A 16,598-nucleotide genomic window follows, 5' to 3' on the forward strand; every position below is an offset into this window, starting at 1 on the left:
GGTTCCATCACTCTGGAGAGCTCTCCTTGGTCCTGGAGGACCAAGCTGCTGCTTGATGAGGTCCTTGAGGGGTGCTGGGACTCTGCGAGGTGCATGAACCACAGGCGTGGCGTCTTGTTTGAGCAGGATTTTGGAAAATATCGCGGTGCTGGTCGATGATGGCATTGAGTTGCGCCCTGAAGTCCGCATCCTGGAAGGCAGACGTGTCCTCTGGAGAGAGAGTGTGTACTCGTTGAACGAGGTTTAGGAGTTTGCACGCCTGTGTGCCTAGCAGAGAGTCCTTCGAGGAGCCCACGATCTCGAAGGGAAGAATGGCTTTTCGCGAGTTGTGCGTCACTTTGAGTTGGCATGACGTTGCCATTGTAGTCCATTAGTTGGCCGGTCAACGGAAGAATGGTTGGTTTAACCCCAAGGGTCTGAAAGGCTGACCACGCTAGGAGATTAGCGGAAGCACCAGTGTCCAGGCGGAATCGTATCTGGGATCAGTTGACCGTCAGGGTGGCACACCACTCGTCATCTGGATCAATGCTGTGCACCGACAGCGGCTGGTGGTTTGGATTCAGGGACAGCCTGTTCTTTGTTATAACAGCGACTCGTAAAGGCCCCCTCGGGTCCTCGGTGTCACTGGTCTGCGGGAAGTCGGAATCGGACTCGTTTTGGGCGTAGGTAACTGCTTGTTGCAGGGTTCTTCGGAGGTTTATTTCATTTCCTGGTTCAATTAGAGGCATTGTGCTGTCATTCCAGGTGAAGGAAGGTTGTTTTACAGCTTTAAAAGATTTTTTCTTTGATTTGGGATGTTTCCCCTTTAAATGGGCATGGTCCAGGGCCTCTGAAGTCATGACACGCATGACGTAGCACGTAGGAGGCATTTGCACATGCGCAGATCGTGGTTCCTTTACTGATGGCCGTTTTCATGATCGCGCATGCGCGGCGTCGTGCAACTGAGCAAGTGCAGTCCCTTTAGAAAGATGGCCACCAACCAAAATCGTTCTCTGCTCCGGGATCTCGGCCTCGTGGTGAGTCCTGGCGCTTCTCTTACCTTTTCTTGCTGGTTGGAGCGTGTTTTCCTCACAGTATTTGCCGAATTTGTCCAGGACTGCCTGGAAGTCGCTCCTGTTTTGCCCCTTGGAGAACTTGAATTTTTTAACGATTTCTTCTGCTCTGGCACCGGCGATGGTGAGGAGAAGCTCTGTTTTTTCAGGATCGGCCAGGTCTTCTAGTTCGGCTGCCAGCAGGAAGATTTCAAACTTTTTCCGGAATGCCCGCCAGGTTTCGCGGAGATCGCCGTGGCACTGGAGCTGCTGCGGAACCCGGATCTCGAACATCTTGCCTGGGTATCGTTGCTGGTTGTCACTGTACGCTGAGGTATGGCTATCTGGACTGAACCAGTTCACTCCTGGTATCATGATATGTTGGGTGTTCTGGATCACAAACAGGTCACCAACACTGGAAGTGGTGCAACTCTATTTTATTACAAGGTTAACTATATTAACATACTTGAACTGTGGGTCAATGCAATACCAGCTTTAACTGTTGACCCTTGCCTAGTCCTAACCAGGTGATGCACTCAGCACTGGTGAATGTCTGTGTTGCAGGCTGGGAGCTCTGTGCTCCGAGCTGGCTGCTACAAGAACGAGCAGGAACTCTCCTGCCCCCTGTCTTTATAGTGCGTGTGCTCTCACTGGTGATTGGCTGCGGTGTTGTGTATGCTGATTGGTCCCACTGCATGTCCATCAGTGTGTGTGTGTGTGTCTGCACCATGATACACTGGTGTACGTTATGACAATAGATACGCCAAGGACATTGGCAGACTTTAGCAAACTTCTCTGGAGTCTTGTAGAATGCCGGGCGGCCTTAAGCTCCGCGATGACTGAAACTGGAATTGTTTAAAGGGGAAAAACGGCATCGGAGGCGACACCCTTGACTGAAATATGGAGATCAGAAAAGAGCAGTTTAAGAAATTAGCTGGGGATACCTTAGGGCACCTACACAGGTGAGTCTGCCTCTTTCTTTCCTCTCGGAGAGCGTTGCAAATATTCTAAAAAGCGATGCGCATTGTTATTATCGTCGGGCACAATTATTTCCTATCCGCTGCCGTTCTAGCCATCCCCTGCCTCGCAGGAGCTGAAGGCTGATCCGATATTTCTGTTACACGGCTTGCAGATGAAATGCTGGCATCTGCCCTGAATCAAATTTCTAAGTTGCAACCTTTCGATGTTGGGCAAGCTACTTTTTAATAATCTGTACACAATCTGTGTTTCCATTAGTGACAAAGATTCATTCCTCTCCCCAAGGCTCTTTTTCTTTAAATGACCCCTTTCTGCTCGTTCGTTTACATTTCTTAAATCTTTATTTTTTTTAACGATTAATTCGTTGCGCTGCCCGTTCAGTGAGAACAGAATCAAATTGGAATAGTTAGCAGAGTGTGCGTGTCCGCGATGGGGTTCCGAGAATTAGAATTGGAATAAAACGAATACAGCCCATAAATAAAGATTGCAACTTACTTCCACTGAAGTAACATGCAGATATTTCAGTTTCCTAACTCCATTGATTTCTATAAATTATTCTAACAGGCGGTTTTGCGCGTTAATAATTTGGTAGTTGATGGGCGCAAACTCTGACTGATCGAATAAGCACGTCCATCCATTCACTGAGCACCTGACATTGTATAATCCTGCACTGTCAGCGGTTTTCCAAATTGCTGAACATCATTTGCAAAATCAAAGGCGCTTGCTAACATAACTGTGGACCCTTCATCGCTGTCTGGGCGACGAAAGGTGTACCCTTGTCTCCCTCTCCTCCCCCGCATCCCCCCCCCCCCCCCCCCCCACCACCACCACTAGCAAGGGCACGCTAGTTCTTTTGCAAAGTCAACCAGGGCCTTGCTGTTACTGGCCAAGGAGAATTTAAACGCAGTGCACTCAAAAAAAACCACCCTGGTGCAGGAGAGTGCAGCAGAAGATAACCCGATACCTCCACCCGTCTCCATGCAATGGAGCAAAGATTCTGTCTGATTCAACCCAAGTCACTCTGCGATCATTTTGCAAAAAAAAAAAAGCACTTAAAACAACTGATTTGCAAACATCTCGTTTGCGAAATGGGCCTACGGTTGTCTATGCATTAATGGACTCGGAGCGAACCTGGATCCATTAAACCACAAAAATATTTCCTTTCAGAGTGACCCGTCTCACATTGCATTTTTGGGGGGTTCATTTTACTGGGTTGGAATTTAGATTTTAAGAATATATACAGCTTCAAAATCTTGCGTCGCGTATGCTCTTGTGTTAACTGAAATCCGACACATTTCCCTTTGATAAAAAATGCAGTTGGAGGTTAAAGATTTCCTAAATGATTCCCTCTTTTCACTTCCTCCCCAGCAAATCCCGGCTGGAAGTCACTCCCGTAGGAGACATTGTCTGTGCCTGATAAATAATTTAAAAGACAGAAGAACATTCTGTTTTTTTCGTTCTCTCTCTCTCTCTCTCTCTCTCGTTCTCTCTCCCACCTTTTATCTGTCAACTGTCTACAATCACATAACCAGTGCATTTTTTGGACGAGAGTTTGTACAAATCCATCTCCGGTCTGATTAATCTGTGCTTATATATATGTGTTCGGCAGCGGTGCATACACCGATGATGCGAGGCTACTGGTTGATGGGCGAGTACTGTGATAGATTTAAAGCACATTATGGGTCTAATCCGACTGTGTGGGTTAGCCTCTCTGTCGAGAGCTTTAGTAAAATTGTAATTTTGGGAGTGGGTTTAAAAGACTGAGATGGAAAGGGGCAGGTTTAACGAGAGGGGAAACATTACCCCACTCGATTTTCAGAACACGAGGCAGTCTGGATAAATATGTTATTAAATACATGAATTTATAAGTATCTGGTGATGCCCCCCCCCCCCACTCCCAAATTGTAATTTTGGGAGTGGGTTTAAAAGACTGAGATGGAAAGGGGCAGGTTTAACGAGAGGGGAAACATTACCCCACTCGATTTTCAGAACACGAGGCAGTCTGGATAAATATGTCTTTAAATACACGAATTTATAAGTATCTGGTGATGCCCCCCCCCCCCCCTCCCCTCACGACCATGCACCACTGGAAGTGTCTGAATAGCAGTACATCCATGTATAAAATATGATTGATTAATATTTCAGAGCATTTGGGCAGTGTTGCCATGTCTGAATCCCATGCCGCATATTTAGCTAGTCTGCCGAAAACCGAAAGGCTTTTTGCTCAAAGAGACGAGAAACTTTATACAGGAAAAACAAAGGTTGTTTTTAAAATTCAGTTTAGAAGATCCATGTTGCTCCACCGGATCAGAATGATCTTGTGTGTGTGTGTTGGGGGGGGGGGAATGATCAGCAGCTGACTTCCCAGGTTGTTGAATTATTAACATTTTTGGGGCGTAAAATAGTGAATTTTCTATATCCCCCCCCTTGCAGTTGTCAGAAAGGGTTTCTCTCAATTGTATCTCGAGAGAGAGAATCATGACAATTACAAAGAATGATCAGTCAATTTGAGGCCCGCTTCATAACGCCATCCGCTAAGGAACATTTTGCTCATTTCGTTAAATTTGGGTCCCACCGTTGAACGTTTCTTTTTAGGAAGTTCGGTGCCTTAAAACCAACACCTTGCTTCCTGCCCTGAAAATTGGCACGTCAGAAACTCCAGGTTTAATTCGTGGCTATGAGTCATTTGGCCCCAGTAGCGAAACTTCAACGAAAATCAGGACCAGTGATACCTAACTAACCTTGAACTGTCCCCTCTTGGCTCAATCCTCCAAATATTCTGCAGTTTCATCGACACGGATAGATAAATAGATTCCGTATCAATGCCAACTGGGAATAAATGAATGCTTTGAATTATAAGACCCTATTGAATTGTCATTGTCTAATAGAATTATTGTAAATTTGACAAAAAAAATTTAGATCGGTGAAGATGAACGATGATGGTTAATAATTAATGTGATCGATTTGTTACGGGCTGGGCATATTTCGTTTGAATATCATTCAGTTTAATTAGTGGCTATGTATGGGAGGTAAGAATTGTCTCTGGAACTTGTCCATGTCTCTCTCTCTATCGAGATTCGGGTATCAGAGGCGCTTCTCGATCATGCTGCGGATTTTTCTATGCGTTACCCACTCCCTGGCCTAGTCACCCCTTGTGGGATATGCTGCCTTCCATCTTTGAGCAGAAGTCTTAATGAAAAAGGTAAATACCATTGTCGGGGGGGGGGGGGGGGGGGGTGAGATCACTCACTGGGACAAATAGAGCGAAGTTATCAACAAGCCCTCAGCTTAATGTCATTTTGAACAGCATTTGACTAAAGCTGGTTTCACGTTTAATTTCAAAGCCATATTTATCGGATTATCCATGATGAATGGGGTCCTGAATTATTTATTTGTACCGGGACAACATTAGTATTGAGATATTCAATTCCAGGGCGAGGCAGCACGCCGATTGCCAGGTGATATCATTGAGCGTCCGTGTGTATGAAATGGACAGCCAATCTTGTAACAAGTTCAAAATCCGTTGGTTAAACCCTGCAATCCATCTCTGGACATCCTCCTCTTTGCAGGATCAACCACTCGCTGCTCTCATTTCGATTCCCGACCTTGACCACTCCAAGGATTCATTGTCCCTGGATTTAATTTGCCAACCCTCACAATTGGATTCCTGGCGGTAACGTGGAACTATTTAGATTTCCAACGCTGGAGAGGGAAAATGAAAACAGTTGATTAGTATGATCTATTGGGAGTTAATTGTGATTTTGACGCAGATTGGCTGAATTAATGTAGCTGTCAACTCTTGCAGCAATTAAAGGAACGAAGTATAGAATTGTATAATTTGAGTTTAGTTGCCAATTTCGGCATCATCACGGAGTCATCATTCTGGGACACCCTACTTAACAGTATCTTCACGGCCTGGACTTTAATAGGCCAACAAGGCAACTCATAACCACCTTCTCAAGGGCAAAGAGGGAACGGGTAATAGAGGCTGGCTTTGCCAGTGATGTTAATATTAATTATTTTTCATTTTAAAAATGGGATTTTCGACTTCCAAGAGTTCACAGAACAGCTTTGCTGAAGACCCCCAGCCACAATCCCCCTGCCACTATAACCCGCCCTGCGTATCAAACCAGGGAGGGGAGACGGTGGGTTCTGGTATTTGTCACTAGGCACTGAGTTCGAATTTGAATTCAATCTGGAATTAAAAGTCTAATGATGACCATGGAACTATGGTCGATTGTCGTAAAAACCCCATCTGGATCACTAATGTCCTTTAAGGAAGGAAATCTGCCACCCTTACCCGGTCTGGCCTATATGTGACTCCAGACCCTTAAATGCCCCCTGAAATGGCCGAATAATCCATTCAGTTCAAGGCCAATTAGGGATGGGAAAAATATGATGGCTCAGCCAGCAACGCTTGCATTCCATGTAAGGATATTGGTTGAAGTTGTGAAGTTGTTCACAAAGGAAGTTTAATAAGGCACAGAGAGTCCAAAGTAAGCCAAAAATAAATGGCATTTAACAACAATTATATACCAGTTGAACCTCACCGGGTACTCTCTCTCCCTCCCGTGCCATCGGTCAGTCCCAGACTGGCTGACCTATTATACAAGTATGGGTAAGCTACTCCGCCCCTAACGGGGGAGCTTGTACTCCTCAAGGAGAACGGGGAAAACTATCATCCCCATACTGTATGTGCAGGTTATTACATTCTTCCCCCCAAAGCCCGAAGACCCCCTCGAAGGACGATGAGGAGGAGGAGGAGACGACTAAATTGCAAAAATCGTTGACGAAGAAGAAGAATCCAATGAAGCACTTGTAGCAGTCGGGTGACAAAGATGATTCGGCTCCGGCAGGTCGCCGTCACGGGGAGGAGTAGGATTGGCCGGTGTGTACCTTACCGGCGGAAGATGTATACGGCGAGAATGCCTGGGCTGATCATCGGCTGAGGGCAGCAGAACCACGATGCCGGTGTCGGAGATTGCAGACATTTGGGTCTCCATGTCGGAGTCTGATGACAGTCCGTCAGGCATGTCCTGGAAAGTGAAGGGGTCGCAGCAGGATGTACCAGCAATGGAATCGAAGGTTCTGAAGAAGAGCTCTTTCTCGGTACCTGATGAAGAAGTGACCGCCGGGAGCGGATATGATGCAGATGTCGCCACATAAGCTGCCCACGAACACGAGCCTGGTAAGACACACAGGACCCAATTGATGAACGAAAACCCCAGAGAGCCAGCGAGCATCATCGGCAAAGTTACTGCATCATAGAACATAGAAAATACAGCACAGAACAGGCCCTTCGGCCCACGATGTTGTGCCGAACCTTTGTCCTAGATTAATCATAGATTATCATTGAATTTACAGTGCAGAAGGAGGCCATTCGGCCCCCTGAGTCTGCACCGGCTCTTGGAAAGAGCACCCCACCCAAACTCAACACCTCCACCCAACACCAAGAGCAATTTTGGACACTAAGGGCAATTTATCATGGCCAATCCACCTACCCTGCACATCTTTGGACTGTGGGAGGAAACCGGAGCACCCGGAGGAAACCCACGCAGACACGGGGAGGACGTGCAGACTCCGCACAGACAGTGACCCAAGCCGGAATCGAACCTGGGACCCTGGAGCTGTGAAGCAATTGTGCCATCACAATGCTACCGTGCTGCCCTTAAGAACAAATAAATCTACACTATATCATTTTACCGTAATCCATGTACCTATCCAATAGCTGCTTGAAGGTCCCTTATGTTTCCGACTCAACTACTTCCACTGGCAGTGCATTCCATGCCCCCACTACTCTCTGGGTAAAGAACCTACCTCTGATATCCCTCCTATATCTTCCACCTTTCACCTTAAATTTATGTCCCCTTGTAATGGTTTGTTCCACCCGGGGAAAAAGTCTCTGACTGTCTATCTATTCCCCTGCTCATCTTATAAACCTCTATCAAGTCGCCCCTCATCCTTCTCCGTTCTAATGAGAAATGGCCTAGCACCCTCAACCTTTCCTCGTAAGACCTACTCTCCATTCCAGGCAACATCCTGGTAAGTCTTCTTTGCACCTTTTCCAAAGCTTCCACATCCTTCCTAAAATGAGGCGACCAGAACTGTACACAGTACTCCAAATGTGGCCTTACCAAAGTTTTGTACAACTGCATCATCACCTCACGGCTCTTAAATTCAATCCCTCTGTTAATGAACGCGAGCACACCAGAGGCCTTCTTCACAGCTCGATCCACCTGAGTGGCAACTTTCAAAGATGTATGAACGTAGACCGCAAGATCCCTCTGCTCCTCCACATTGCCAAGAACTCTACCGTTAACCCTGTATTCCGCATTCATATTTGTCCTTCCAAAATGGACAACCTCACACTTTTCAGGGTTAAACTCCATCTGCCACTTCTCAGCCCAGCTCTGCATCCTATCTATGTCTCTTTGCAGCCGACAACAGTCCTCCTTACTATCCACAACGCCACCAATCTTCGTATCGTCTGCAAATTTACTGACCCACCCCTTCAACTCCCTCATCCAAGTCATTAATGAAAATCACAAACAGCAGAGGACCCAGAACTGATCCCTGCGGTACGCCACTGGTAACTGGGATCCAGGCTGAATATTTGCCATCCACCACCACTCTCTGACTTCTATCGGTTAGCCAGTTCGTTATCCAACTGGCCAAATTTCCCACTATCCCATGCCTCCTTACTTTCTGCAGAAGCCTACCATGGGGAACCTGATCAAATGCCTTACTAAAATCCATGTACACTACATCCACTGCTTTACCTTCATCCACATGCTTGGTCACCTCCTCAAAGAATTCAATAAGATTTGTAAGGCAAGACCTACCCCTCACAAATCCGTGCTGACTATCCCTAATCAAGCAGTGTCTTTCCAGATGCTCAGAAGTCCTATCCTTCAGTACCCTTTCCATTACTTTGCCTACCACCAAAGTAAGACTAACTGGCCTGTAATTCCCGGGGTTATCCCTAGTCCCTTTTTTGAACAGGGGCACGACATTCGCCACTCTCCAATCCCCTGGTACCACCCCTGTTGACAGTGAGGACGAAAAGATCATTGCCAACGGCTCTGCAATTTCATCTCTTGCTTCCCATAGAGTCCTTGGATATATCCCGTCAGGCCCGGGGGACTTGTCTATCCTCAAGTTTTTCAAAATGCCCAACACATCTTCCTTCCTAACAAGTATTTCCTCGAGCTAACCAGTCTGTTTCACACTGTCCTCTCCAACAATATCGCCCCTCTCATTTGTAAATACAGAAGAAAAGTACTCGTTCAAGACCTCTCCTATCTCTTCAGACTCAATACACAATCTCCCGCTACTGTCCTTGATCGGACCTACCCTCGCTCTAGTCATTCTCATATTTCTCACATATGTGTAAAAGGCCTTGGGGTTTTCCTTGATCCTACCCGCCAAAGATTGTTCATGCCCTCTCTTAGCTCTCCTAATCCCTTTCTTCAGTTCCCTCCTGGCTATCTTGTATCCCTCCAATGCCCTGTCTGAACCTTGTTTCCTCAGCCTTACATCAGTCACCTTTTTCCTCTTAACAAGACATTCAACCTCTCTTGTCAACCATGGTTCCCTCACTCGACCATCTCTTCCCTGCCTGACGGGGACATACATATCAAGGACACGTAGTACCTGTTCCTTGAACAAGTTCCACATTTCACTTGTGTCCTTCCCTGACAGCCTATGTTCCCAACTTATGCACTTCAATTCTTGTCTGACAACATCGTATTTACCCTTCCCCCAATTGTAAACCTTGCCCTGTTGCACGCACCTATCCCTCTCCATTACTAAAGTGAAAGTAACAGAATTGTGGTCACTATCTCCAAAATGCTCCCCCACTAACAAATCTATCACTTGCCCTGGTTCATTACCAAGTCAGGTGCGAAGCATCGAAGAGATCAACATTAAGCTGGGATACACCCTTGCGATTCTTGGCATCTTAGCACCAATGTCCCTTATCAGCAAACACAGTCTTATCCGAAACTGTCGACCCATTAACAGCGCGGCAGGGGCCACCTCAGTCAGGAGTGGTCCTGTACAAAAACAGGAATTTTGTCGGCCGGGTATCCTTCAACCCATAGTCTGAATCTTCAGCCCCCTTTTCATCGTTAATTTGTAATCGCCACAAAGGCAAACCGTCCGATCGGTCTTCAGCACCGGGACCACCGGTGCCGCCCAGTCGACGGAACACATCGGCCAGATGATTCCCAGACTTTCCAACCATCGAAGCTCAGTCTCGACCTTCCCGATGATGGCGTAAGGGACTGAGCGGGGCCGAAAATATTGGGGTTGGGCCTCCGGGTCCACCTGGATGGCAGCCACGGCGCCCTTAATGGTACTTATCCCCTTAATGGTACAGGGGCTGGTTTAGCACACTGGGCTAAATCGCTGGCTTTTAAAGCAGACCAAGGCAGGCCAGCAGCACGGTTCGATTCCCGTACCAGCCTCCCCGAACAGGTGCCGGAATGTGGCGACTAGGGGCTTTTCACAGTAACTTCATTGAAGCCTACTCGTGACAATAAGCGATTTTCATTTTTCATTTCATTTCACTTAGGCCCGGCTGGAAAACGTCAGGGAACTTGCTCAGCACCGAGCCTAAACCCCCCATCCCCACTTGAAAAATATATTGCCAATCAATCTTTAAATGGTGCAGCCAATTATGACCCAACAACCTAGGGACATCGCCTTGCACCACAATGAGGGGAAGGCGCAAGGATTGACCACCGTAAACCACTGGAGCAAACATAGACTCCACGATGTGCAAGCCCTCACCGGTACTTGGTGAACTAAGCTGCCATGCCCAAGGTACTCACTCCCTGCTTGATCTGGTCAAAGGTGTGTTGCGCCACGACCGAGTGCCCTGAGTGGGCAGCCTCTCGAATGTCCAACTCCATCCGGAGAAAATGTCCATTGGCCTGGACCAGAATACGGATCAGGGCTGTGGGCCATTAACACACATTTGAGATGTATCTTGGCCTCATCCCTCAGCCTCTTCATGTAAGACCTTACCATGGGGTTGATACCTACCCCAACCAGAGCATCTGGGGAATTGGCTCTCCTGCCTCTGCCACTCTGTCTGGCCCTATGTCTGCATTTCACACGGGGTGGAATCGCTCTCAGCAGATCCTGGGATGGTGTGCAGTGAGGTGCCTGGCCCCATGACTAAAGGCTGGAATCACCGCGGCACTCCTTACGAGCCATAGAGGAACCACTGGGGGGGGGGAGGGGGGGGGGGGGGGCACCGAACAATATTCACTTCCATACCCTGTAATTCCTGAATGCCCTGTGTCACGCTTTCTTGAGAAGGTGAGATTTGTAGCACATGTTGAAACGTGAGGGAACTTTTGCCCACAAGTTTCTTCTCAGTTTCATTGTCGTTTAGCCCGCAGACCAAACGGTTGCGGAGCATATCAGCTAAAACAGTGCCGCACTCACAATATTCGGCGACCTTTCAAAGTCACAAACAAATTCTGCAACGGACTCCCCAGTGGACCTCTCTGCCGTATTGAAACTGTATCACTGAACGATGATCGAGGGGATTGGGTTGAAATGCTGTCCCACCAACACGGTGAGCTGGTCGAACATCATTGAGTCGAGCACCACCAGAAACATGAGACCCCGGATCCCTGAATATCTATGCACTCCATCGGCCATCAGCAATATTACGGTCCGGCATTCATGAAGATCCTGCCTTCTCAACTTTGCCACTAGCCTGAGGTGTGACAATCCTCAGGTTAAATCACCACCAGTCAGCTCTCTCCCCCTCAAAGGGGAAAGCAGCCGATGGTCACCTGGGACTATGGCAACTTTAATTTACCTATGTATAATCTATATATATATATATATAGTATATATCTGTGCATATATAGTGTATATGTGTGTGCATATATACACACATGTATATATGTGTGTGTAAATATATATGTGTGTGTATCTAGATATCTGTGTGTGTGTATATGTGTCCGTGTGTGTATATACAGATATATATATATATGTGTGTGTGTCTATATATATGTGTTTCTATAAATGTGTGTGTGTGCATATATGTGTGTGTGTATATGTATGTGTGTGTATACATGTGTGTCTGTAAATAAAATCATAAATATTTTATCTATATAGATAAAATCAGGTACGACCAGCTTGATATTGATTTTTTTAAATACAAAAGCAAAATACTGCAGATGCTGGAAATAAAAACTGAAAATGCCCAGCAGGTCTGGCAGCATCTGTGGAGAGAGAAACCAGAGTGAATGTTTCAGATTTGTGGCCTTCCATCATTCTTTGGAATGTGGGCATGATTGGCAAGTCTTGCATTTTTTGCCCATCGACAGATTACTTTGACAAAATGGTGGTGGGTAACATTCCCTCCAAGGTGCCACCTAGCAATCTAAAAGTCCCCAAAAAGATTGTGCACACAAGTGAGCCCCTTTAAATTGCCACATGACCTTGGCTGCACAAAGCATATTTAAATGGCCCTTGCACTTAAAACACTGTCTGTGCACTTGGTAGAAAAAGGTTACAGGGAATATTAGTGGCGGACTTTCTTGAATCAGTGCAAGTGAAGATCATATATTCCCTACAGTGCAGAAGGAGGCCATTTGACCCATCGAGTTTGCACCGGCCCTCTGAAAGAGCACTCCACCCAAGCCCATTCCCCTGCCCTATCCTAATAACCCCTTAACCTAACCTGCACATCTTTGGATACTGAAGGGCAATTTATCATGGCCAATCTACGTAACCCGCACTGTGGACTGTGGGATGAAACCAGAGCACCCGGAGGAAACCCACGCATACAAGGGGGAGAAAGTGCAAACTCCACAGAGACAGTCACCCAAGGCCGGAATTGCACCCAGGTCCCTGGTGCTGTGAGGAGGTAGCAGTGCTAACCATGATGCTGTTAGATGTGGAGTTCCCGAATTTTGACTGAGCAAATGTCTCATGAATTTCAACACAGGATTGTGGTTAGACCTTGTCCGGAATTCTCCGGCTCTTGGGATTCTCTTTTCCCACTGGCAGCGCACACTCCCGCCCGTGGGTTTCCCCAACAGTATGGGGTGACTTCAGTGGGAACCCCCATTGACATGAAGCAGGAAGAGAGAATCCCGCCACCAACAAAGGGCGCAGCGCTAAGAAACATGTTACTGGGCAACCGGAACCCAGCCTCTAATGTACATGACACCACCGAGGAGGCTATTGTGTATAAAATGGCTGCCAACAGAGTGTTAGACATTTATAGTCACGTGATTCAGGGGAACATGTTTCTCCTTTATTGAATCAAAGGCATCACTTCCATTGAAAGGAACATTAAATGGATACTGGAAGATACTTGCCCAAAATAATAACTTAAATATGGGACTCTCAATCTCAATAATGAAATTGTTTTGCTTTTTGCCAGGCACATACTTTGCCACCTTAATCCTAATATGAAGTCAAATAGTTCTTATCGTTTAATTCATTTAAGTGTGACTAATGTGATTCAGGCTCTCTCCCAAATTCTATTCATAACAAAAATTCAGATATCATAAGCGGATCAAGTCTCATATGAATCTAAACTCATCCAGCCCACCCTCCCTGGAACAGGATAATGGTGCAAATGGAAATGGCAACACAGCACGTCCCTCCCTTCCTGCCATGAACCAAGTCACCACTCCTTTGCGGGGGGCGTTTAAAGCAATACAGGTTCCTGCTGAAAACTGACTTGTTCATGTAATCCGAGGACTTGGGACATCAACAAAATTTTGATACAAATACCAATGAGTAGCTTAACTCTTAAAAAGACAGCAGAAGGCATTTAAATACAGATTAGAGATGAGGGTTTTTAATTATTTCTTACAGGGTCAGGGGAATGATAAATGATCCACTTTTTCTGTCCAATGGAACTGGCCATTTCAAATCAACCCCAATGACGATTATGGGGAACAAAGGGTTAACAGTTGCCTTTTTACTAAGGCCATCTGAAGTGCATTCAAAAATAAAACAAATAACAGATTGCTAAAAAGATGTGTCCAGGCTAAATCTAAAAATGTAATTTATTTACAAGTAATAAAATTACAGAGATGGCAAAATCACTGAAAAATGGTCTGCTGCAAATATTTACAAGACATTAAAGATTACACTAGTCCACAAGAGTTCAATCATTAGATTCAGAACATATTTTTGATGCACATATTTGCAGGAAGTATGCGTTTTACTGGGCTTCCCAATATGATGAGTGTACGGATGTGAGATGATCACATGGATTCCAGCTTTCAAAGTAGAATCAGCTGAAACTTAACAAATGTTATTGAGGAGTAAGAATAGTGCACATTCCATAAAACAGACACATTTTGTTTATAAAAATTCATTTATGGAATGTGGGCGTCGCTGGTTAGGCTAGCGTTTATTGCCCATCCCTAATTGCTCTTCGGTAGGTGGTGGTGAGTTGCCGCCTTGAACCGCAGCAGTCGTTCAGGTGTAGGTACACCCACTGTGCTGTTAGAGAGGGAGTTCCAGGATTTTGATCCAGCAACAGTGAAGGAACGACGATATATTTCCAAGTCGGGTGGTGCGTGACTTGGAGGGGAATGTCCAGGTGGTGGGGTGCCCAAATATCTGCTGCTCTTGTCCTTCCAGATGGTAGTGGTTGTGGGTTGGAAAGGTTACGGTTATCATCAATCATTCAAACATGACATAATTGTTCACGTTTTGTGGCGAATTATTAAATTGCTCCTGGTCACATTTCATCCAATGCCCTACTTATTTATAAATGCTCATCTATGGCACAAAGATATTGCATCTTGGTTAAGCCACAGATTGAAGAATATGTTTTGTAAACAGCTGCTTCTAGCTTCCATCTTATAGACAGTGAGCAGAGTCAGGCTCCATCTTAATCCCAGCGATTGCAAGAACACTTTGTTCTTTCTAAGGTCATCTACCTGATGGATAGATCAGCTTTGCTTCAGGCACAGTGACAATCACAATGGTGATTCTGATCTCGGTTTTATCTGCGGAATACAATAAAGGCATGTTTCACCTAACCCATCCACTAGGGACCGGGGTGGGGTCAGTTATAATAGAGCTTTTGCACCCCCACCTTTTCTTTATCTCCATTGAAGCCAGTTGGGAGTAGCATTGGGTGGGCGTAAAACTGCTGCCCCACCAAATCTTTTGGGATTGCTGCCAAATGAGTTAAGTTAAAATGATCTCCTTTGGTTTTTCACTTAGGGGAAGGGGGCCTTTTCCTAACACTTAACTTTGGGATTTTCCTTTTGTAGATTTTCAACATTATGAAGGGAATTAATAGTCTTGAGTAAATTGTCCATGACAGAGGAAGGTTTCAATGCAACACAAATGTTGAAGTGCATGTTGTTATGGGCGAGGCGTTTTCAGAACCCCAAAATGTATCATGGAGTTCAACCAACCTCCCCCTTTAATGGATTTGTTGCTTTTCCTAGCACACGGCTTTTTCTCTAGGTGTGGAATTACAATTATGGACACGTGGGTTTTTAAACACAAAACACTGTTTATTCCATGAACTCAACTTAACATCTTAAATAAACATTGGATCTCTTAACACCCCTTACTTCAAAGATAACTCAGAAAATATTGCAACAGTAAATAATTCCTTAAAATGTTCCTTCAAACTCCCAAGAGACTTAACACCTTTAAACAAAATCACATCAGGTTAAAGGCTTTACAATTATGAGTTTAAATCATCCAAATGATCCAGAGATGGTCTTTTATGGTAGAGATCCAGCTCACTGCAAAACACAGACACACACAAGCTGTTTTTAAAACTAACTGCAGCTCTCTGGAAACGCACAGATACACACAAGCTGTTTTTAAAACTGAGACTAAACCTGCAAAACTAAACTGCAAAATGGCTGACCTGACCTCAGCCCCACCCACTCTCTGACATCACTGTTTTCTTAAAGGTACATTGCTTAAACATCCAAGTACTCTCCCATGACAATGTGGATAATACTGTATTTCCGTGGTGGAAGGTGACCTACTGCTCTCCTGCATTGGAACATAATGGGCCATTCGGCCCCTTGAAATTGGTCTGACATTCCTCCATCTTCGAGCCATATTCTATGTCACCCTTATCTAATAAAAATCTGTCAATATTTCAAAATTCCTATCAATCACTGGTTTTTGAGTGAGGATGCTTTGGATTTCTGTTACCCACATGTGAAAAATTCCCTCTTTGATTTCGCTGTTGTTCGAATTTTAAGATTATGCCTCTTGCGCTTAAATTCCTCGTTAGAGTATCTATATAGAAACATATTATCATTTTGTACAACTCAATGGGATCACCCAGTAATCATTGAAACTGAAGGGAATATGTGCTACCCTTCTCTCATAATTTAATCCTTTAACCTCTAATATTATTCCAATGCATCTGTACAGTACACACTCAAAGGCCAATGTATTCCTAGCAAGGAATGATGCCCAGAGTCTTCGATTCTTCGATTCTTCTAATTCACATTTCATCCAAGCATTGCTCTGAAGAAGAGTCAAGCAGACTGGAAACGTTAACTCTGTTTTCTCTCTCCACAGATGCTGCCAGACCTGCTGAGCTTACCCAGC

The 16,598-nt window shown here is 45.5% G+C and overlaps 1 protein-coding gene across 1 annotated transcript in view; it reads left to right on the forward strand.

Moving 5' to 3' along the window:
* Positions 1-1,752: 1,752 nt before the first annotated feature.
* Positions 1,753-16,598, forward strand: part of LOC140403984 (vesicular glutamate transporter 1-like) — a 124,692-nt gene continuing 109,846 nt past the window's right edge. The window contains exon 1 of the mRNA XM_072492300.1: positions 1,753-1,993. Coding sequence (XP_072348401.1) covers positions 1,932-1,993 — 62 coding nt within the window. The 5' untranslated portion in view covers positions 1,753-1,931. The remainder of the gene's footprint in view (positions 1,994-16,598) is intronic.

Source organism: Scyliorhinus torazame, chromosome 29 (genome assembly GCF_047496885.1).
Source record: "Scyliorhinus torazame isolate Kashiwa2021f chromosome 29, sScyTor2.1, whole genome shotgun sequence".
NCBI lineage: Eukaryota > Metazoa > Chordata > Chondrichthyes > Carcharhiniformes > Scyliorhinidae > Scyliorhinus > Scyliorhinus torazame.